At 37.5% G+C, this 23916-nt stretch overlaps 2 protein-coding genes across 4 annotated transcripts; one reads left to right on the top strand and one right to left on the bottom strand.

Annotated features, from left to right (window-relative positions):
* Positions 1-2974: 2974 nt before the first annotated feature.
* Positions 2975-16121, bottom strand: LOC306860797 (TELO2-interacting protein 1 homolog). 2 transcript variants are annotated; one of them, XM_079402725.1, is made up of 8 exons: positions 15985-16121; positions 11931-14241; positions 11138-11296; positions 10058-10200; positions 9811-9951; positions 8447-8651; positions 6067-6154; positions 2975-3703 (listed from the first exon to the last, which is right to left on the bottom strand). In XM_079402725.1, exons 2-8 carry the CDS (start codon positions 14221-14223, stop codon positions 3490-3492), a joined length of 3243 nt encoding a protein of 1080 aa, XP_079258851.1. In that variant the 5' UTR covers positions 14224-14241; positions 15985-16121; the 3' UTR covers positions 2975-3489. The 2 variants fall into 2 exon arrangements, with proteins under 2 accessions (XP_079258851.1, XP_079258850.1); XM_079402724.1 differs by lacking the exon at positions 15985-16121 and adding an exon at positions 15483-15721 and having other exon boundaries at positions 11931-14247.
* On the top strand, positions 15711-23197 carry LOC306860798 (regulation of nuclear pre-mRNA domain-containing protein 1B-like). 2 transcript variants are annotated; one of them, XM_079402726.1, is made up of 8 exons: positions 15711-15968; positions 16763-16941; positions 17964-18093; positions 18179-18318; positions 18669-18790; positions 19815-19941; positions 20018-20193; positions 21348-23191. In XM_079402726.1, the coding sequence occupies exons 2-8, from the start codon at positions 16791-16793 to the stop codon at positions 21495-21497; spliced, it is 996 nt and encodes a 331-aa protein (XP_079258852.1). In that variant the 5' UTR covers positions 15711-15968; positions 16763-16790; the 3' UTR covers positions 21498-23191. The 2 variants fall into 2 exon arrangements, with proteins under 2 accessions (XP_079258852.1, XP_079258853.1); XM_079402727.1 differs by having other exon boundaries at positions 15733-15968; positions 18672-18790; positions 21348-23197.
* The last annotated feature ends 719 nt before the right edge of the window (positions 23198-23916 follow it).

The following is a 23916-nucleotide window of genomic DNA, read 5'->3' as shown; positions in this document are numbered from 1 at the left end:
TCAAACAGCACCTACATCACCACATGTTGTTTGGGAGGGTTTCAAGAAACATTCTCCTAGCTCATCCAAAAACAAACTCCAGCATATTCAGTTATCAGACACGACTGGAACTTCAAATGGGACTGGCTTCTATGGTCAGATGAAATAAAAAATGAGCTTTTTAGCAGCAAACACTCAAGATGGGTTTGGTGAACACAGGGATAAAAAGTACCCCATGTGTACAATGAAATATACTGCTGTATTTGTGATGTTGTGGGCCTATATTTCTGCTGGAGGTCCTGGACATCTTGTTCAGACACATGGCATCATGGATTCTATCAAATACCAACAGATAAAAAATCAATAAGTGACTGACTCTATTAGAAATCTTATAATGGGCCATGTTTGGATCTTCCAACCGTACAATAATCCAAACACAAACCTCAAAAACAACACAAAAATGGGTCACTGAGCACAAAACCAAGCTTCTGCTGGCCATTCCAGTCCTCTGACCTGAACCCTGTAGAAAATGAGTGAGGTGAACTGAAGAGAAGAAGCACCGTCATGAAGCTGTTAATCTAAAGAGTCTGATTCTGGATGAAGGAATGGTCTCTGATCTCTTGTCAGGTGTTCTCTAACCTCATCAGGCATTATAGGAGAACATTTAGAGCTGTTAAACTCACAAATGAAGGTTAAAAAAGTATTTAATAAAAGGGTGCCGCTAATTGTGGCCAATGTGTATTAGAGAAAAACATTTATTTCATAATGATATTTCCCCCTATTTTGAATTCTTATTCTCCAATGAAAGGTTAGATTTTTGTGAATCTTTAAATAAAAGATCAAAAGGATTAACAATGCAGATTAATTTTCAAATTTTTTATTTTGTATTTATACATTTAAGATATAGCCTATGTAGGGGCACCCCCGATACAGTTTTCAAAATGGTTTGTTGAATTTTGGTGTCTTTAATCATAGTACATTCAAAAGCTATTTCAATACCCCGCATATTGATTGTACAATATTAGAATGCAGTTGTGGGCGGTAATGGTCAGAAGCGGGGTTAAGAAAATAGTCCCACACAGGCATCAGATTCATTAAAGAGATGAAAATTCTGTCATTAATTACTCACCCTCATGTTGATCCAAACCCTAAGACCTACGTTCATCTTCGGAACACAAATTAAGATATTTTTGATGAAATCTGGGCGCTCTCAGATTTAATGTTTAACTTGTTCCCAGTCCCAGAAATGAAGCAAGGACATCTAAAACAGTCCATGTGACGTCAGTGGCTCAACTTCAATTTTGCGAAGTTACGAGAATACTTTTTGAGGGCAAAGAAAACAAAAATAACAATTTATTCAACAATTCTTCTCCACGAGTTACCATCATTTTGGAGAGTACCATGTTGCATGTGCAAGCTTTCCCCAGAACATAGGCTAATTAACATAATCGGCGTTGTTTGCGTTCAGCGTGCACGTTTTCTCCTGAACGTAAACGATGCGTTTTATACTAATATGCACATTTTTTCATTGCGTTTCATTTTATTTTTCACACTCCCTTTTTTTTCGTATTCATCATCCTTTCCTCTGCTTGCTACGGATGCAAAAAAAAAATTTGATGATGGACGAAGGCTTCGGAGGCAGTGTGATTAAAATGTGCGGTAGTATTTATTTTTTAACATGCATAAATTTTGGATGAGAATTTCCGATTCAGTGTGCACCTTTAGTCAATCTAAAACGGTGAGTGTTCATTAACAGCTGTCAACCACGTCGGTACGCAAATAAGCGGTCTGAACCAGTGCTCGAATTGAATCAAGTCTTATGGGGGGTCCCCACCATCAGACTTTTTTTTTTTTTTTGGTGGGGGTGGGGGTTAGTCTCGCATTATACAATTTATACAAAATAAACAATATATTTTATCATAATATGCATAACTATATACTATTTAATGTTGCATAACAAAGAGAGATAAGCTACTATTCTTCTTTTAAATGGCTTACTCCAAGTAAAAATGTCTGAGGGACCCCCCTAAGTCTATTTTTTACTTCTTATGGGGGGTCCCTAATGCCTTATGGGGGGTCCCGGATCCCCCCAGCCCCCCTTCAATTCGAGCAGTGGTCTGAACTTTGCAGCGCATTTTACAGCGCAACTTACTAAAATGACCAAAAAACGTTTATTTCATTTTTACCTTTCTATCCAACAAAAGAGCTTTGCCACCTACTTAACCTCAAAAATCACCTAAATTCTTCATTATTTCGTCACTTCAATTTGCTTTGTCGTCTTTACCGGTGGTGAGTTCCTCAAACAAAGTGCATGTCAATTGGTTTGACTGGATAATGATGCTTCTACACTTATCATAAGCGGCCGAGAGGACATTGCATTAGCCCCGTATGCTGCGCGTTAAGCTGGTCGCCCCGGTGAATAATAGCGCCTCTGTCAGCCCTGGCAGGAGGATAAATAGCAAGGTACAGTGCAGATAACACAGCAGCAGGCTAACACAAAGCACATGAGGCAGCTTTAATGTGGCTCTCACGGACGGCACATTTATTAGACTGTCACAGAAGAACCGCGACTACACGAGACTGAGCAGAAGATCCGGACCAACAGGACACAACTAGACCAGAACCTGCTGGATTTTATTGAGGATCACAAGTCTATCGGTAATAGAACTAAAGCATTTCATGATTATATCATTGTACAATAAAAGCATAATTACTAATTTTGTTTACAAAGTACTTTATGAATCTTAATTCATTTGTGTAATATTATATAGTAATTAATAATTGTATTTATTTTAATGGACAATATTTTATTGGGCAATTAAAAAAGGCTAATTATGAAAATAAATAGAAATAAATTGATAATTTTTTTCACTCAAGTATGCCATTTAAAAAAATATAAATAAATAGTGGCATTTCAAAATTAAATGGAGGATTTAGCTATATGAATATAATTATGTTTTTCAGAATGGTTCAACAAAAACTTCTGGAAAATATTCAGAAATGCAATGTTTTTTTTTTTATTAAAAATAAACAGTATAGAGAGTAAAACAACAATCATTATATTATTAAAAGAAAAAAAAAAGGCATAACATATACAAAGCTCTTTTCTGAATACCACATAATTACTACAGTAAAACTCTAGTAATTTGATATTAGCCACAAATGTCATCCAAAGAAAAAAGTGGAAAAAAAAAAAAAGATTATTCTAAAAGATCCCAGATTAATTTATTATTTTAAAGAAGTAATAATAAGTATAATAATTATAGTATTTCCAGAATACCATATAATTACTACAGCAAAACTCTAATTATGGTATTTTGGCTGAAAACATAATTTACATAGTGATTTATAATTTTTTTAAGGAACAAACTAATTTTTTTCTCAAAGAGTTCAATTATATATATCAAACTATCTGCATCATATGAAAAAGTTACATTTCCAGCCTTGTCCAAAAGTTGTTCCAGTCAAACGTGCTGCTAAGGAAGATCAGAATCATCTTAAATCTAGTGCTCAGATGTATGAAGCATCCTGTTCCTGCGGGGCATCAAACTCCTGCAGTAATGCGAAGACGTTGTCTGTGAATTGGTTTCTGGGCTTGTCTGATCCGGTCAGCGTCACGGACCGCAGATGAGGGTGAGGTGTCTCGTACGCGACGGGACAGCACAGCTCATTCAGACTGAACCAGCACAGATCAGAGTCCAGATCCATCAGCGAGCGGAACACACTATAGAGAACAAAACATCACAATTCATACCATCACAGCAGGATATGGGACTGGCTACTTACAGCAGCACATACGGTGAATCAGAGTATGCTCAATTTGCAATATAATTATGGCAATTTGCATTCTAATGATTGGCTGATATCTAGAGAGCAGGATAACGAAACTTTTATTAGACTGTCAATTCCGACATCTAAAGAAGAGGTTTGTGGCTGATGAGTTACGTACAGTGGGGCAAATAAGTATTTGATACACTGCCGATTTTTTAAGTGTTCCCACTTACAAAGAATGGAGAGATTTTCATCGTAGGTACACCTCAACTTGTGAGAGACAGAACTGACCTTGACCAGGTTTGCACACACTGCAGCAGGGATATTGGCCCACTCCTCCATACAGGTCTTCTCCAGATCGGTCAGGTTTTGGGGCTGTCGCTGGGCAACACAGAGTTTCAGGTCCCTCCATAGATTTTCTATTGGGTTCAGGTCTGGAGACTGGCTCGGCCACTCCAGGACCTAGAAATGCTTCTTATGGAGCCACTACTTAGTTGCCCTTGCTGTGTGTTTGGGGTCATTGTCATGCTGGAAGACCCAGCCACGACCCATCTTCAATGCTCTTACTGAGGGAAGGAGGTTATTGCCCAAAATCTCACGATACATGTCCCCTTCCATCCTCCCCTCAATACGGTGCAGTCGTCCTGTCCCCTTTGCAGAAAAGCACCCCCAAAGCATGATGTTTCCACCCCCATGCTTCACGGTTGGGATGCTGTTCTTGGGATTGTACTCATCTTTCTTCCTCCAAACACGGCGAGTGGAGTTTATACCAAAAAGTTCTATTTTGGTCTCATCTGACCACATGACCTTCTCCCATGCCTCCTCTGGATCATCTAGATGGTCTTTGGAAAACTTGAAACCGGCCTGGACATGTGCTGGCTTGAGCAGGGGATCTTGCGCGCGCTGCAGGATTTTAATCCATGATGGTGTAGTGTGTTACTAATGGTAACCGTTGAGACTGTGGTCCCAGCTCTCTTCAGGTCATTGACCAGGTCCTCCCGTGTAGTTCTAGGCTGATCCCTCACCTTTTTCAGGATACTCCACGAGGCGAGATCTTGCATGGAGCCCTAGTCCGAGGGAGATTGACAGTCATCTTGAATTTCTTCCATTTTTTAATAATTGCGCCAACAGTAGTTGCCTTCTCACCAAGCTGTTTGCCTATTGTCCTGTAGCCCATCCCAGCATTGTGCAGGTCTACAATTTTGTCCCTAGTGTCCTTAGACAGCTCTTTGGTCTTGCCCATAGTGGAGCGGTTGGAGTCTGATTGATTGAGTGTGTGAACAGGTGTCTTTTATACAGGTAACGAGTTCAAACAGGTGCAATTAATACAGGTAATGAGTGGAGGATAGGAGGGCTTCTGAAAGACAAACTAACAGGTCTCTGAGAGCCAGAATTCTTGCTGGTTGGTAGGTGATCAAATACTTATTTCATGCAATAAAATGGAAATTAATTATTAAAAAAATCATACAATGTGATTTTCTGGATTTTTTTTTTATACGAGGTGTACCTACGATGGAAATTACAGATCTCTCCATTCTTTATAAGTGGGAAAACTTGACAAATCGGCAGTGTATCAAATACTTATTTGCCCCACTGTATGTGTGTGTGTGTGTGTAAAATATTAAAAATATATTAAGAAATATTATATATAAATATATATATATTTATATATACACACACACACACACATACAAAAACACTGATATTTCTGTCAGGCTGCTTAATCAATTTGGCTATTCTATATATATTGTATGTATATATAATATACATACAATTATTATATTTATTTAACAATATTATTTTAATCGTTTGTATGTATATATATATATATAATTGTTAAATATAATTAGATAATATTTTTTATTTATTATTGTAATTAAAAAAAAAAATTCTATAAATTATAATATTGTTATATTATTAATTGTATATATTATATAAAAAATATGCATATCTTATTTATTTATTTAAATCCTAGTCAAACACTTAAAAATAAGCAAATTGATTGATCAGCCTGATATACACTGGTAAAATCTCTTTCTATTGGTCTAATCCCAATATGACCAAATATTGCTAGATATATTGATATACTGCAAACCAAAAGTTACAGAAGACAGTGAATGAATCTACAACAACAACAACAATAAAACATTTTGATAGTAGTCTGTGCAAGTTCCTAAGACTATAAACAAATAACGCAAAATGAATCACTTTTATAAAAAATAAATAATGCTGAGGGATTTTAAATCCACTTTGATAAAAGAAAAAGTAAAAAAAAAAAAAAAGAAATATTCAGTTTAGCGGTGGGTGGGGCCTTACCTGAGACACGCCTCCTGCAGTTTGATTGGCTGTCGGCAGCTCAGATACGGAAGACAGGTGTCAATCACCCGATCCAGATCCGCCTCCACTGCAAACACACATTCAGAATAAAGACTCGTCCTGAAACATACAAATCAGCTGTGAATATTACAACAGACACTGAATAATAGTGAAAAGGCTAATATTTGAAGTGATCAAATACTATTTGAGACTATTACACTATTATAGGTTTGTCCTAATTCTCTATTCCCACAAACCTGAATGCATTCTCCAGTGAATTCGCCGGCGTTGGCTTAAAATTCACAGCAGAAATGCAAACAGTGAACGCCTGCGTCATAATGGCCACAGATGTTCTAATATATTCTAATAGTCTCCATAGCAGCATTATCCTAATTAATTAATTAAGCAGCCTGATGTAGAGCCTCATTACTCTAGAAAAATGGAGGTGAATGCAGAGGCACGGCGAGACCAGAGACAGAGAGAAATGAAGGATGGATGGAGAATAATAAAGAGGGAAAATGATGTGTGAGAGAGAGAGAGAGAGAACACTAGAGCCAGCTGGGAAATATATAGCATGACCTCTCATGTCTGTCTGTCTCTCAGGTGTCTCTTATAACCATGGTAACTCTATCAGTATTCAGTGTTTTTCTCTGGATGAATCTTCTCCACATGGCGGCTCAATCAAACAACAAATCACTTCAGCATTTCACAAACCACTGGCTTCAAATTTCTCATGGTTTGGTCTGTAACACAGTTCCCAGATGTCGCCAGACTTGAGGCTAATATTGGAAACGATATTTTATCGGTCAATAGTCAATCATATTTACATGCATTAAGCCTGAATGCATGAACTGAGCAGCAGCATGTGAGGTTTTTCTGTTTCACTCCTTCCAAAGCGTCTGGATCACATCAGAAAACCCACTGAGGGTGAGGAAAAACTAAAAACAACCGCTACGAAAGAGTAAAAATCCCCCTCGGAGGTCCTCCAGAGGAATGAACAGTGCATGGGGTGGTCAGATGGAGCTGTGATGTGACATTAACAGGAGCACATCTTCATCGCTTACGGTGAGATTGACTTTGCTGCAGCTGTGAAGCGAGACTGCCATCTAGTGCTGATCACATGCTCACAAATGTTAGACATACAAAATGTACATTTCAATGTCTGGTGTTGTTGTACACAATTTATCATCATGTTATTCTAAAGGAAAAAAAGTCATCTTTGATCTTTCATTAAAATATGATTGGACAAACAAATACAAAAGAATATTAAAAATGACTGTTTTGGGTTTGCACTCAAAAAATGTTGTTTTCTCTCAGAAGCACTGCAATAGTTTTTAATTCCATCTTACATTATTTCCATCTCTAGTTTTGCATTGACTTTGCAAGGAAAAGCATTGAAATAACATTTATCCTCCCATTCAGGGTTATTGAAATGAAATGAAATAAAATAAAATATAAAACTTAAACTTATTTTCTTTCAGCTAGTTGCCAAGGCAATATTTCTAAAACTTTAAATAACATTTTAGAAACAAATAAATACATTTGAATAAAAATTAAGCTAAAATCAAGAAATAAAAATATTGATAAAAACTATATAGAAATGAAAAAAAAAAAAATCAAGATATTAACCAAAGCTATTAGAGTATACCAAGGACTAAAAAGATAAAAAAATATATAATTTTTTCCATTGTACGCTTATTAATAAAATAAACCCACTTTTAAAGCAAAAACGGTTCAAATCCTAAAATAAGGTCCTGTCCTATATTATTCCAGTTGAATACTATATTTAGCTCAAACATTTAGCACTTCATTGAAAGTAGATGCATTTTTGTTTTTTGTAATAATTTAGGCAGAATATACTACATGAATATCAGGATTTATATTTGCATTTTAAGCTATAATAACGTATAGAATCATATTTGTGTGTTTGCATGATTTTGTTATAATGCTGACTCTGCACATACATTAAATTAATCATTATAATTCATTTTCATTCCACTTAATATATTTTAATGTGGGAGGGACAATGGAACAATTAGCTGAACCTTATCTTTTAAATTAATGTTATGTTTTTGTTTAGCACGTTTTCTTTAAGCAATATATTAAATAACTGTCATTACAAAAAAAAAAAAAAAAAAAAAATATATATATATATATATATATATATATATATATATATATATATATATATATATATATATATATATATATATATATATATATATATATATATATATATATATATATATATATACACACATAAATAAATCTCCTTCAATAGCTGATTAAATACAATTATTAAATACATTATATTAAATACAATTAAATATCATGAGACATGTTTCCAGCATGTGTTTAGTACACTGATGTCTAGACTTACTCAGGTCCAGTTTCAGACACAGAGGGCCGAGGCCCTGCAGCACGGCGAGCTGGAGTTTGTAAGCCAGTGTGTGTGTGTAGACGGGTCCGGAGCGAGCGCTGACCTCCGCCTGCTTCATCAGAGACGAGGTGAGATGGGGCAGAACCTCCTTAGATACGCGTTTCCTCAGGAAATCACCACACGACTCGCCCAGAACACACAACACCTGGACAATGAGATCCACAGAGAAAAACAGAGCAACCTGATGATCTACCAGATCTGTAGTTCTATTGTATACAATAGCATTCAAATGTTTGAGGTTGGTATGATGTTTTTGAAAGAAGTCTCACCAAGGCTGCATTTACTTAATCAAAAATAATCATTACAATTTTAAATAACTGATTTCTATTTGAATGTATTTTAAAATATAATTTATTCCTGTGATCAAAGCTGAATTTTCAGCATCATTACTCCAGTCTTCAGTGTCACATGATCTTCAGAAATCATTCTAATATACTGATTTTGTGCATTTATGAATATCAATGTTTTTTCCGTGTTACATTTTATTTTTCAGCATTCTTTGATGAATTGAAAGCTCAAACGAACAGCATTTCTTTTAGATGTGACCATCACAGTCAACGCAATAATATTAAACTACAGGATTTACGCATTTGACCAATTTTGTTTCGGATTGATTCACTAATGAAGAAGAGTGTGAATTTCCTTTGACCGATTCATGGAAAAGCACTGACTCAGAAGAATGATTTGCTCAGAAATCGTGCATCACTATGGCTAGCAAGCTTCGCTTTACTCAAGAACAGTATCTAGCCAATTATATATTGCTAATGCAGATCATTAAACTACAATATTGTGTATATACAATTTTAAAATGCTGTTAGTTAAATGTGACCCAAGCTCATATGCGAGACAGATCGGATGTGTTCTGACCGTGTAAACAGGGAAAAAACCCCTGCATGCATTCGGATATTTCGAGATCGGTTTCAGGCCTCATTCATATGTTGAAATGAATCAGATTTAAATCAGATATGTGCCAATGTGACTGTCATGTAAACACAAATCTTGAATCAATATTTTGCGTTTGTCCATCTTGGCTAGTGTGTGGTGCAAGAAACCCCCCTTTAAGCATGTTACATAAAAACTTAGATTAGTCTAAGTTGAATCCAAAATATAAGACTGATTACTCCTTGGTTAACTGCTAGTTGGTCAAACCAGTTCTTAAGACACTGTCTTAACATACAGGCTAAGTTTATGGAACTGGCCCCTGCAGTGTAAATGAGGCATTGCTAAGGCTTGTTTTTTTTTTTTTTTTGCATGTTGCTATCTGGTTGCTAGGGTGTAGTGGCTGGTTGCTAGGACATTCTCACCTTGAATGCTCGCGGTACAGCGAGAGGGTCATCGTTGGTGAGACGGTGGAGGAGAGCAGGCCAGCACCGGTGCACCATGGGAAGCAGCTCGTCCTCTCGCTCACATAAAACGCACACACACAACTCCAAGATGTCCAACACCTATAAATGTACATGCACCTTTGACTTTAGACACTTCTCTTCTCAAAGGAAGCACACCTGCAGCAATGCCAAAGCTATTATACGTCAACAGAAGAGATTTTACAACCTTGAGCCTGATTCTCAGGCTGGAGTCAGAGAGCAGGTGGATGCATCGCTCCATCACGTCTTTCGCAATCTGGATATGAAGAGGAAGCTCCTTTTTCTCTGCAGGAACATCTGTGTCCTCATCAGAAGTTGGTGGAGGAACTTCTGTGGATAGGAGAATTTAAAAACCTAATTGGTTTGTCATCCCTGTGCATTCGACTGCATGTTCAAAAGTCTGGCTCTCTATCAGCTGAATGCATCTTGTAAATCAGCTACAAACCTTCAGCGTGATAGTAAGAACGCCATAATAATAGATCGCTCTGGGAATTCAGCCCTGTGTGGTGTTGGTTTAATGATCAGGAATCTGAGCCCTGAGTTGAAAGCCTCAGCATGTGGAGGATTGAAGATGAGCCAAAAAACTGAGCTTGTGCGATCATAATTCTGCTCTATTACATCTGTACCCTTGTGTAAAGCACTTACCGCAGCTTGTTCAAGGGGAACCGACTACCCCTCTTACAGGTCTGCAGTTATGATGAAACCTCCAGCAGAATTAACGTAACAGTTCCAGAACTTTTTACTTTTATGCTGCGACAACTCACTGGATCATTACTGTTGTCTGCTGTGCAAGAATTAAATTACAGGCAGGAACTGTAAAGCACTGCCATTTTCTATCATAGAGAAATGTACTGAACTGCATTTCAAAGAAAGTCAACACAGATAATGCATCCTGAGAAATGTAGGTCCAAAAAGTTGAATTAAGTATACAAATAAATACAAATTTCTCTAAAACGTTCTCAATTCAGGTTTGAATGTGTGCACAATTCTGCTAAATTTGGCTGATAAGCCTTGGAAATTTTATGTATTTTTCTACTACATAATTTTTTTTAATACAGAGAAAGTATAATAAAATAACATTTTAGTTCATATTCATGGTGTCCCAAAATAGCACATTTGAGAATATGTCCTTAAGAAGTACTAAATTATTATTTTTAGTATATTAAGTACAAAATTAGTGCGTGTAAATAGAGCACTTTAAGTACTTGTTTCCCCTCCTGGGTTAATACTAAAGAAATTTAATCAAACATGAATGTAAATTACAAACCTAAATCATTAGGATCTTCCTCCTCTACTCCAATGCCTTCTGCAAGCTCCTTCTGCTTCTTATAGTCCAGGAGAAACTGCCTCAAGTTCACACACTCTTTATTCTGGGTCTCTTTGCTGGATGTGTTCTTGCATCCCATAGTAGCGGGAAACCATCTCACTGTGGTAAAACGTGTTGATTTTTCAAACTTAATACATTAGAAACCTAATACTTAATAGCAACATTGTTCAAAATAATAGTTAAAGACATAGTTCACCCAAAAATCCTGTCATTAATTACTCACCCGCACGTCGTTCCAAACCCGTAAGACCTTGGTTCATTTTCGGAACACAAATTAAGATATTTTCATTAAATCCGAGAGCTTTCTGATCCTCATTAGACAGCAATGTAACGCAGTAAGTACACTGCTTTCATGAGTACCAAGACGCATCAATATCAAGAAGTATCAATACTCTCGATAATGGTGGCAGACATTGCGCGGCGGCGAAGAATTGTTGAATAAAGTAGTTATTTTTGTTTTCTTTGCACACAAAAAGTATTCTCGTAGCTTCGTAAAATTAGTTAGACCACTGATGTCACATGGACTATTTAACCAATGCCTTGGAACATTACAGTACTGTCTATGCAGGGTCAGAAAACTCTCGGATTTAATCAAAAATAGCTTAATTTGTGTTCCGAAGATGAATGAAGGTCTTACGGGTTTGGAACGACATGAGGGTGAGTAATTAATGACAGTATTTTCATCTTTGGGTGAACTATCCTTTTAAGTAAACTAAGGAAAAATAAGACTCACCGAGTGCTCTCATGAGTGAATGTAGCACACTACAGAACTGTGGCGTTCTCTGGTCGTAGCTGAGATCAAGTGCTGTTAACACGTCCTGAACCACATCGGCCACTAGAGGCAGCAGACTGGCATCCGAGTGAGTGAACATGACTGCAAGAACTCGCGGAGCATGAGGGTGAATGCTGGGTCTGGCTAGGTTTAGAGAAACGTCATTGAGAAGGTAGTCTGAGTTTTCGATTACAAGATCTTTGGGTGAACTGTAATCGCAAGCATTGCAAAGGTCACACATTGCGCAAGAAGCCGCTTGGCTGACGAGAAGGGACTCGTCCCCGGCCTTCTCCAGCACAGGGTATAACGTCGTCATCAGAAACAGACGATAATTGGTGCCTAATGCCAGGGCGAATCCCCCGATGCCCTCCAACTGGATACAGATTTGCCAAATGTTGCTGTTGAGTTGGTGAAGCGTTGGAGTTTTAGATGCTGGAAGCAGTTGCAAACAGTTTCGTTCTGGATTATTGGACACCAAGGAGGTTGTAGACTCAAGTTTCCCTTCCAAGGCTTCTGAGACTGTAGGGAGATGCCAGTTACTCAAACTGATGTACTCCTCGATGATAGACATGATTGAAGATTTCAAGTCTTCTTGATTTGTTCTAGACTGGCTTGTTCCTGAACAATCAATCCTAGAAGTGTCCGTTTCTACCCCAATGCCTGCAGCACCAACAACGACCTCGTTGAGGACCAAAGCAGCTTGCTTTCTATAAACCGAAGACTCCTTGTACAATTCCATGAAGCGGTCAACAAGAAGGTAGAGATTTCCGTAGTATCCCAACACGCGGCAGATTTTCCTGAGTGCTGAGAATATCTTGTCGTCTGTGAAGTAGAGGAAGTATTTCCTCTGGGATGGGATTTGGTGCAGGTCAGGCCTCAAGTCTGTCGAAGATGTTAGAGTTCTCTCCTCGATGATCTTCACATCTGTTACGTCCAGCTCCATCACTTGCATCAATGCTTTGGAGATGCGCTCCAAATGTACTGCTGAAGTAAGTATCGCATCCACTTTGGGCCCCAGAATCTTGAGGTACCCAAGGAACACGTTAAGAACAAAGAGCTTGCGTTGGTCATCAGATGTTCTCATGAGTCTGGGTAAAGATGACACCAAGCTGTGGAGGTTTTCAGATAGAATATCAGTAAAGTCCTGTTTGCTATTGGTTTGACCCATTTGTGCCACCTTATCCAATGCTGCATTGCACCTGTGCTTAACCTCAGGTTCCTCATCATTGACAGCACCTACCAATGCTTCCAGTAGAGCACCGACACATTCACCCACAGACTGGCTACACTGAGAAAGAAGAAAATGGGATAGATTGACCAGCTCAAGCCTGACTCTCCAATGCGGGTGGGAAGAAGTGCAAGAAATTATCTTTTGTAAGACCAAAGCAAGGCGCTGGGATGTGGCTTTGCGCCAGGATGGAGTCCTCTTTACAACAAGCTCCTCAACTCTTCCTAAATCACTAGCTGCCACATCATTGTCTGTTTTCTGAAGCTGCTCATCGGCCATTACCAGACCTACTGCTTTGTACCAAACCCTCATGGCCTTCACTGTAACTGCATGGCCTTGTCTTACATCTCCACTTATTACGAGACTCAGGGCTCGAGAAATCCCAGGTAAAAAATAGGCCAAGGTGCACCCGAGCATAAACCTCTCATCCCGTCCTAGCTCAATGTGGTCTTCTTTGCAGTCGCATTGCTGAAACAAAGAAAGGAGACATTTAAGAGAAGCCATTTGAACTCCTCTGGCCTTTTCATGCTCTGCTAATGCTAGAAGAAGTGAAACGGCGGCTCCAAGTCCAGGCAACATGCTTGGCTCATAGAGTTTAAAAACAATGTCCCCGTAGGCAGAGTGCAAGAGGGCATCCAGGCATTTAAGGACGGACAGTTTTAGTTCCTCAGAGGTCTTGGCGGGTTTTCCCGGGTCTTTTGGGGAACAAAGACAAAGGCAAAGCTCAGAGAAAAGCTCTCGCAGAGAATCCCAACTCTGAACGCAAGTGTTCTCCAGCACATACGTCAAGGCTTCCATGACCGCCTGGACAAGTCCCTCCCGCTTGGAGCCAGGGATTTTGAGGACAAATCTGAGAGGAAACAGAATATAGTCCTGGAGCTGTTGGAGAGCCCCATCGCTCACACTGCGGAGATGACCGCTAAGAGCTTCTACGTTAGCGGGTGTAGGTTCTTTGGTCAGGAGGACACAGGATGGGCGGAGATATGCAAATGCAATCTTTGGGTCTTCGATCTGATGTTCAGCCATTTTCAATTTATAGAGCTACTAGATCTGTGAAGGATGTTAATAAAAGCTGTAAGTCATCTCGAGAGAGACAAACATGAGAAATGCAAGTATAAAAATGTATGACAGAGAATCTTTTGGCAACTAAGCAAATATTAATCAGCTGTTAGTGTAATACAATACAAGAGTACAAATATCTTGGCATCATTGTTGACTATGTCCTATCCATTGGCTCTCATATTACTCAACTGAAGAAAAAAATGAAAATTAAGCTTGGGTTTTATTTAGGAGCAAGTTTTGTTTTTCATTTAATGCAAGAAAGAAATTAGTTTCTGCCATTTTTTTATCTGTACTTGATTATGGTGATGTAGTGCATCAGTTTGCACCTTCATATCTTCTTTCTACTTTCGACGCTGTTTATCATGGCGCTCCAAGATTTATATCAGATAAACCCTCAACTCATCATTGTACCTCGTATAACAGATTAGGTTGGCCTTCTTTGAGTATTACGAGAGAAATGCATTGGTATGTAATTATTTATAAAGCCATCTTGGGGGGGTTGCCTTCATATCTCTGCTGTCTTATACAACAGAAAATCGTCGAGAAATATTTCCTTCGTTTGCAAAATTGCTATACTTTCTCTGTTCCTTTTGTTCGATCTGAACTAGGTAAGAAGGCTTTTATGTATGCAGTCTGACTGGAATCTTATTCAATCGAAACTGAAATTGCAAAATTTGCTGTCCTTGGATCATTTTAAAACAGTTATTTGGCAAATGGAAGATGATTCGGTGATATGTAATTATTTTAAGTGTTTTTAGTTTGTTTGTGTTGTGTGAATCTGCATTGAAACTGATTGCATTGCTGGCCATTTTTAATCTCAGGGAGTCTTTTCTGGTTAAATAAAAATACTGATCAATCTGTTAGTATTCAATGACTGATTTCTTGAAGTGACATATAGTCTAGTAAATGCATTTCACAATGAATTCAGATCATTTTCCAATTTCTTAAATAATATAGCTGATAATTGTTTTCTCTAGCATACATAAAGCATGTTATCTTAAAACATACAAACAGGCAAAAACATTGACCAAAGACTCTGTGACTATCACACTAAAACATTTAATGTCCCATGAGGTGTATATCACTCGTGTTACTGTGTATGACTAAAATAAGTCACAATACAAAACAACTTGTCTATTCCTATATGGTCATGTTTTATTATAACATATGAAGACTGAACGAGCATATTGAATATTTACTTAAAAATGTCCCATAGTACTTACTCTGAGTGTTTCAGGGTCAAAATAAACTCCTGCTTCATTTCATTAAATATAAAATTACGAATTTCAGTCCAGAGAGAGCTCCTCTATGCCTGCTACCAAACAAAGGCTGGGCTTCCTATACAAAACAACACACGTGACTTGAAAAATTACTGGTATTATTATTTAAAACGACACATTTTGTAAAGATTGCAGTGTTGCAAGAAAACACATCCAGCATGATGTCGCGTCGCGTCTGTGTGACGTCACGCGCGCGACGCTCGTTTGTTTATCAACCAACTTGGAACAGAATCTCATCGTGTCCCAAACATTCGACAAAAGTTTCGATGAATATATTCACGGATTGTATTTTATTAATTCGATTTATTAATATCTCGACTTAAACCACGCTTTTGATCCGCGGTAGTCTGTATTTAGTGGTTCCCGCGTGCGTTGTGCCATACTGAACTTTAATCCAGATAAGGCTAACGTTACAAAAACTGCTGACAGGTGAGGGTTCATTTACGTTACCTTTATTTTTATAGTTGTTTGCTTGATTTGTTTCTTTAACCTGCTTAATTAGCTTTTACTGTGTTGAATATGTTGGCTGCATGTCCCAGAAATGTGGCAATACATCTAATCAGCTTCTCAACTAATCAATAACTCAGACTCTGTGGAGTTTAAGTTCAAACTCTTCTATTATATCTCCTTTGTTAATCACATAGCCTATATATGCAATCAAACTACTCTTATAAATGCTTTATGCATATATATTTTATTTATATGCACATTGTTTTATTATATTGCTCTTTAAAGTACAAATATTCCATGTGGTCTCTCTTAATAATACAAGTAGACCACAGAAAAGGAGGTTATGAATCTTATATGCATGCAAATTATTTAAAAATATTCAAAATGCATTGTATGTATGTGGTTAGTTGACAAATAAAATGGATTATTGTTGCATTTTTATGTATCATCAAGCTTCCTGATTAACATTTATATGACAGTATGAGAGAATATGTATAATTTTAAACCTTTTTTTAGTTGTAGTTAATTTATAATGTCCTTGGATTGTGAAAAATAAAATAAAACTATTCCATATAAACAAATATTCCTTGTCGAAGCAATACTATAATACGAATTATAGTACAAATATTTAGTTTTAAATGTCAAACAGACAAAAGTCAACTACCCATATGTTTATACTTTATTATATTATATTTTTCCTGTGAGCCCCTTAGTTTGAAAGCAGCTTAAGTGATGCAACTCAGACCTGTTTCTAACCTGTTGTGTGTTCTCAGGGTGGTCCGGTGAGAGAGAGCGGTCAGCATGTCGTCTTTCTCCGAGTCTGCGCTGGAGAAGAAGCTGTCTGAACTGAGTAACTCACAGCAGAGCGTTCAGACTCTGTCTCTGTGGATCATTCATCACCGCAAACATGCATCCTTCATCGTGCGCGTGTGGCACAGAGAACTGAAGAAAGGTAAGAGAGGGTTTTACCACTGTTGACACTTACAGCTTTGGGTTTACAGTGGTAGTTGAAGGAATGGTTCACCCAAAAATGAAAATTTGCTGAAAATGTCATCACTGTCAGGTCATCCGAGATGTAGATGAGTTTGTTTCTTCATCAGATTTGGAGAAATGTAGCATTGCATCCAACTCACCAATGGATGCTCTGCAGTGAATGGGTGCCGTCAGAATGAGAGTCCAAACAGCTGATAAATACATCACAAGTAATCCACACCAGTCCAGACCATCAATTAACGTCATGTGAAGTGAAAAGCTGCGTGTTTGTAAGAAACAAATCCATCATTAAGATGTTTTTTTAAAATGTTGAACCATTGCTTCCAGCTAAAATGTGTGTCCATACTCCATAAAAGCTGTCTGGTTAGAATCAGGAGAGAAATCTGCACAGATTAAAAACTGTTTACAAGCCAAAACAGCTCTAAACAAATATGTGGATTTTGATGTGAGAGACAACAGGAGATGCACTTTTTCACTTGAGGAAGCGTTATTATGGATTATGGACTTGAATTTTGTCCAGAAGCAACAGTTTGAAGTTAAAATACCTTAATGATGGATTTGTTTCGTATAAACATGCAGCTTTTGTCTTCTCAAGATGTTAACTGATGGACTGGAGTGGTGTGGATTATTGTGATGTTTTTATCAGCTCTCATTCTGACGGCACCCATTCACTGCTGAGGATCTATTGGTGAGCAAGTGATGGAATGCTACATTTCTCCAAATCTGATGAAGAAACAAACTCATCTACATCTTTGATTGCCTGAGGATGAGAACAACAAATGTTATTTTTTGGCTGAACTGTTGCTTTAAGTGGAACAAACTGATTTGGGAATCAAGGAATGTAAGACCAAACTTTACTTGTTTAGTTTAGTTTGCAAAAGGTTAACCTTCAAAAATGGTTAAACGGCTGAAACATTAAAACTGAAACACACAACAAGTGTTTGTTCTAAAGTTAGTTATAATGAAATGTTTGTTGTTCAGCTAAAAGCAGCAGGAAGTTGACGTTCCTGTATCTGGCGAATGACGTGATTCAGAACAGTAAGAAAAAGGGTCCCGAGTTCGCCAAAGACTTTGAGGGTGTCCTGGTTGATGCCTGCTCACATGTGGCCAGGTAAACGCACCTTCATATTTGCTTTATGTTTTCAATAGCATGAATCTGTCCTGTCTCACACACATTCTGTGTCTTTCTCTGGCAGAGATGGAGATGAAGGTAGTAAGAAGCACATGGAGAGGTTGCTGAACATCTGGCAGGAGCGAAGCCTCTACCGTGCAGACTTTATCCAGCAGCTCAAACTGGCTATCGAGGACTCAGACAGTCCCAAACAGAAGCCCACAGGTCAGCGCAATACTCGCATTCTGTGTAAAACCATCCCAAGATACACCTGATGAAGTTGGTAGATGAATGTCAAGAGTGATCAGAGCTGCAATCTAGATAAAGAAGCTCAATTTCATTTGTCATGTTTTCATCACTACATAATTTCCAGGCTTCCTTTTGTGTTATTTCAGTTTTCATAACTACTATAACAGCTCACAAATCTTACTTTAATACAACGTTTTGGTCATGCAACCTTCATCAGGCATTGTTTTCACCAAAATGCATGTTTGTTTACTGTCCTGTAGAATGCATGAACGGAATTGTCTCTTTGTGAAAGTAAAGTGAAGTAAAAATCGCATGTTATTTTGTAGCAGATAATAGAAAAAATTTAAAGAGAAGCTACCAGAAGGTCCAGGAGGAAGAGGATGAGGAAGATGATGATTACAGAGGTCACTACTCTCCCCGTGAGATGGACGCAGCCGCTCCACAACTGGTACGGATGACATTTGCTCAAAAGAAATGTGATTATAACCCTTGATACTAATTAGTATTATAGCATTTCTGTTCAATATCATGATTCTAGATTTATAATTTATATGTATTTCTTTCTGTTTTTGTTGTTTTGTTTATTTTAGCACCATTTTTTGACTTCATTAGTCCATTTTAAATGCTCCTGCAATGTGAAAGATATTAAATAAAAATACAAATGTTCCTTGTATAATATAATAAATATAATCTGAAAAGGTCTATAATAACAGAATTCAAATAAAAATGTTGTTTGAAACCATTTCAGAGACCCTGCTAAAGCTGCTTTACATGTAATTCTTGATCTGAGAAAAAATATATTTTGCTTATTATATTATGTTTTACATAGAAAGTTTATTTTTTATTTATTTCAGTTAATTTTTCACTTTGTCATACCAATGAAAATGTACTAATGAAGTCAAAAAATGGTCCTAAAATAAGAATATATAAATATAAATGCATATTAATTCTAAATATAAATGCTTATCTGAATAAAAATGCTATAATAACAATCAAGGGTAAGAATCACACTTCTTTGAATAAATGGCATTTAAATCTTTCTCCCAAACTAAGGGACTCATGGGGGACAAATTATATTAACATTAATAATATAGTAAATGAATAAAAATATAATGTATGTACTATAACGTTTATTTCAAAAGCTTGGATAGTTGATTTGATGTCACATTGTAAGACACTGCTAAAACTGCTCGACGTTTCAAAGCAACTCCCAATATGTTTATACTTTATATATCATTATAATAGATTCCCAAGAGCCCCTTAGTTTCGGGGAACATTTACATGCCATTCTTTCAAAGAAAAGTGATTCTAACCCTTGATTTTCAGATCAATTATGGTATAAAAAAATCACAGTATTTTTTTCTATTATTGTTTTCATAGTATATTGACATTTTACAACCATTTTGAATGTGGTTCAGTACAAACTAATCTGATTTATAAGAAAGGTTGTGTGTGATTGGCATGATCCACAGACGGAGGATCTGGTGAAAGCGCTGCAGGATCTAGAGAACGCTGCGTCTGGTGACGCTGCTGTAAGACAGAAGATTGCGTCACTTCCACAGGAAGTGCAGGACGTTTCTCTTCTGGAGAAGATTACAGGCGAGTCTCGCAGGTGAAACATAACACTGTCTAACAGGAAGTGGTTTTCTGATGAAACTCTCCATATGCTCTGCAGATAAACAGGCGGCAGATAAGCTGTCAAAGACAGTGGACGAAGCCTGTCTGCTGCTGGCAGAGTATAACGGACGCCTGGCCGCTGAGTTAGAGGACCGGAGACAGCTGGCTCGAATGCTGACAGAATACATCCAGAGCCAGAGAGAAGCGCTCAACGAGAGGGAGAAGAAGCTGGAGGTACAAGAGTCCTAAATGCTCTAAAGCAGCAGTTCTCGATACCAGTCCTCGTGCCCCCCCCCCTGCTCTGCATATTTAGCATGTCTCTCTTTAACACACCTGATTCAGATCATCAGCTCGTTAGAAGTGAGCTTCGGAGCATCCATTCACAGATTTGCACTGTGCCACAGCGATAAGAGAAACATACAAAATGTGCAAAGCGGGACGGGGGGCGTGCGAGGACTGGACTTGAGAACCGCTGCTCTAAAGGAAAAGCTGTCATGCTGTCATCTACTCCTCGTGTCTTTCCAAACCTGTTTCTTTTCTTACATGGGAGAACTTCTGCAGAGCTTATGTTTTCAATACAATAAAAGTGGATGTGATTTTTACCTTCAAGCAACAAAATAGTATTATAAAGTAGTCCATATTACTTGCGCACTATATTCAATGGTTTTAGAAATCATCTGACAGTAAGACCAAAATTATTATTCACTGATAAATCATATATCGCCAAGTCATATGGACACATTTTGGGATTGTTTTCATACTTTTATGGTGGTACTTGTTCATTTTTGAGCTTGAAAACAAACTTTTGTAAAACGTTACCTTTTGTGTTTCATGGAAGAAAGTCATATTTGGAAAGACTAAAAAAGACATCTTTGGGTTTATGCATTACTTGAGTTACCTTTTAAGTGTCCAAAATACATTGGATTTATTAATTATTTGATCAGAAATACAGTAAAAACATTAATATTGCAAAATATTATTACTATTTCAACAACTTTTCTATATGAATATATTGTAAAATGTAATTTATTTCTGTGATTTTCAGCATCATTACTCCAGTCTTCAGAGTCACATGATCCTTCAGAAATCATTAATATGCTGATTTGCTGCTCAAGAAACATTTCTGATTATTATCAATGTCGAAAACAGTTTAATATTTTTGTGGAAGCTGTAATGCATTTTATTTTTCAAGCATTCTTTGAGTAGAAACAGCATTTTGTTTGAAAAAGAAACCTTTTGTAACATTATAAATGTCTTTACTGTCACTTTTGATCAATTTAATTAATCTTTACTGAATAAAATAGTACTATTTAAAAACATCTGAATGACCCCAAAGTTTTGAATGTTTTTTGATTCATTTATTCATTGATTATCTGATGCTCTTGCAGGAATACAAGCAGAAGCTGGCTCGCGTCACACAAGTGAGGAAGGAGCTCAAGTCTCACATCCAGAGTCTTCCAGATCTTTCTCTTCTACCGAACGTCACCGGCGGTCTGGCTCCTCTGCCGTCTGCTGGAGATCTGTTTTCCACTGACTGAACATCTCTGAGACTCACAGTCCTGTACGATCAGACACTGGGTTCCTCCTCACTGACAGTAACATCAGTAATGGAGCGAGTGATGAAGATCTTCTGCCACCAGCTCAGCTTTCACACGTTTGTTTTTCATTAGCTAAACCTCACGGAGATCAAACCCACCAGTCGATCCGTCAGTAAACCAGACTCAAAGTGTGGAGATTTTCTTTTGATGTGACTTTACTGTGGAAAACAACTCCCTTTGCTTTTTCTTATACCTGTAGGTTTTTAGTTTTATTGAGTTTAATTTTGCTTCATTTTGGTTTTGGAAGAAACTAAACATGAGGATTCAGTTTTAAACACCACCTCACTGCTAATGAGTTCATGATATGAAGAGAAAATAATTAGAAACTCATGGTCATCATCAAACTGATATATTTTGATTACAACCCTGACCTGTTTTTCTTCAAATGGTTATTTTGCTGATAAATACAACAGATGTGCTGATATTTGTGTGATCACATTCTTTTCTATGGTCATGGTCATTTAAATATGACACAATACATTCAACAACAAAATGTTTTTTGATACGAGTGAATAACTGGGATTTGATTTGAACGGATTGCTGTATTATCAGAGGGACATGTAAATGAGATTCGGTGAAATGTAAAGTGGCCAAACTCTGTCCAAAACATTTCTTATGTTTAATTCACAGATGAGTGGAACATATTTGTTTATGCTGTTGATCATCATCAGAGAATACTCAAGTCAAGCTTTGTCTAGGTTTCTTGTAAGTTCTCATCGTTCAGATTCAAATCAGTGACACTATTAAGCTGAAATGCCATCTTGTGCTCCGTGGCCATTCTGTCTACATTAATGACCCAAATCTACATCAGATTTTGAAGACATCCTGCTATTTTCTTTAATTTCTGGACCCAGTTTAGTTTGATGGCTCAGTGAGCTGTTTAGCACAACATGGATTGCTATTCCCTTTTGAAGCATAAAGAATAAACTCATTCTCTTGGTAATATTTTGTTTACAGATTCTTTGAGTCAATAGTCAAGTTGTCCATTCATGCGATTGAGGGAAAAAGCAGTGTACTGTCAACCTACACAAGAGACAGGTGTCAGATCTGTTTGGCAGGGGATGTGTTTGGTAAGGGCAGAGCTACTGGGGGAACATGTTAACTTGTATGTGTTAAGATGTGTGCCTTTAGTGCAGTTGTTAAACTAGGCTATGTATTGTGGTTTGTAAAAGTTCAACATATCTGGAGCAGTCGGATGCATAAGGAAAAGGGGAACTCATAGATATATATTTACTTATCTATGGGGGTACTGACATAGCACCCAATGGCTCAATGTGAAATACCCTGACAACTATTGCTTTTTATTTTTCCTCTTTCCTACAACTTGTTTCACTTCTGTTTCAGTTTTTATAGCCATTTCTTACTATGTGTAATTAAGTTGTTGTTGTTGTTTTATAACATGTGTGCTTGGCATAGTGTTGATGTCTGTATAGGTTGTTTATTCAATTTTAGTTTTATTTAATTTTAGTTATTTTAGTACTTCATACTATATGGAAATAACCATGAACACAAAAACACAGCACACAAATGGCTTTTATTGGTTTATTTCGTTAGCAAACATGTAACTATAATTAAGTTCTTTCTTTCTATCCATCAATTTCTTTCTTTCACAATTAAAATATTTCATGAGGTTAACTTATACCCTGCTTGTGGTCAGTCTACACAAGATCAACCTGCCGGTTTCCTTTGCGGCTCCTTTAAATACAAGACCAAGCGTTCAATCGTCTGAGCGTCAACAAATCTTTCTACAGCGTCGCGGCCAGAGCGGGCGTGGTTTTCAGGTTATGACGTGTATCGGTCAGCGTTACCCCAGCTTCGATTGGTAGAAACCTTACAGGACACGCCCATCCTTTAAAAACCTGACAAGCGTGTCTATTTTGACACGCTTTTACCACTCAGTGCCCGGACAGATCACGTACAGCCGCTGAAGATTTTATTATTATTAATTATTATTAAATAAAGGGGCAAACCGAACTCACTAAAATGCGTCGATTCTTCCTGCTCATCATAACCTGTCTTGCCATCGCCGGTAAGTAAAGGAAAGTTATCAGTGATCTCTGTCGGTCGTTCCTAAAGTGTGATTATGTATCAGTCAGTTTCTTAAAGTACAAATATCATCTTCTTTTTTTTCTTTTTTTTATCAGGTGCTGTGAGTGACAGCGAGAGAGTGGAGGTAAAAAGTGGAGAAAACGTCACCCTACGCGTCGAAAAACCTGGGAATGTGAGGCTAGTGACATTAAAAAACTGCTTAGACAGGACAGCTCCCATTATCCGCTACTGTTCCCCCTTGGAGGAGAAGAGAGGCTGCACTAACAAAGAATCCGACAGATTCTCAATCAACTTTGACACGGAGAGTTTG

Source organism: Barbus barbus (assembly GCF_936440315.1).
Source record: "Barbus barbus genome assembly, chromosome: 41".
NCBI lineage: Eukaryota > Metazoa > Chordata > Actinopteri > Cypriniformes > Cyprinidae > Barbus > Barbus barbus.
Note: the sequence above shows the minus strand (reverse complement) of the source record. Positions and strands in the feature narration are given on the sequence as shown.

What these genes read in the sequence shown, in the direction of transcription:
- LOC306860798 (XM_079402726.1), top strand. Translation starts at nt 16,791, where the DNA reads ATGTCGTCTTTCTCCGAGTCTGCGCTGGAGAAGAAGCTGTCTGAACTG. An exon ending in GCCTGCTCACATGTGGCCAG is followed by an intron (nt 18,094 to 18,178) that starts GTAAACGCACCT and finishes TTTCTCTGGCAG; the next exon opens with AGATGGAGATGAAGGTAGTA. An exon ending in TCTTCTGGAGAAGATTACAG is followed by an intron (nt 19,942 to 20,017) that starts GCGAGTCTCGCA and finishes TATGCTCTGCAG; the next exon opens with ATAAACAGGCGGCAGATAAG.
- LOC306860797 (XM_079402725.1), bottom strand. Translation starts at nt 14,223, where the DNA reads ATGGCTGAACATCAGATCGAAGACCCAAAGATTGCATTTGCATATCTC. An exon ending in GGAAGATCCTAATGATTTAG is followed by an intron (nt 10,201 to 11,137) that starts GTTTGTAATTTA and finishes TCCTATCCACAG; the next exon opens with AAGTTCCTCCACCAACTTCT. An exon ending in CTGCAGGAGGCGTGTCTCAG is followed by an intron (nt 3,704 to 6,066) that starts GTAAGGCCCCAC and finishes TGTTCTCTATAG; the next exon opens with TGTGTTCCGCTCGCTGATGG.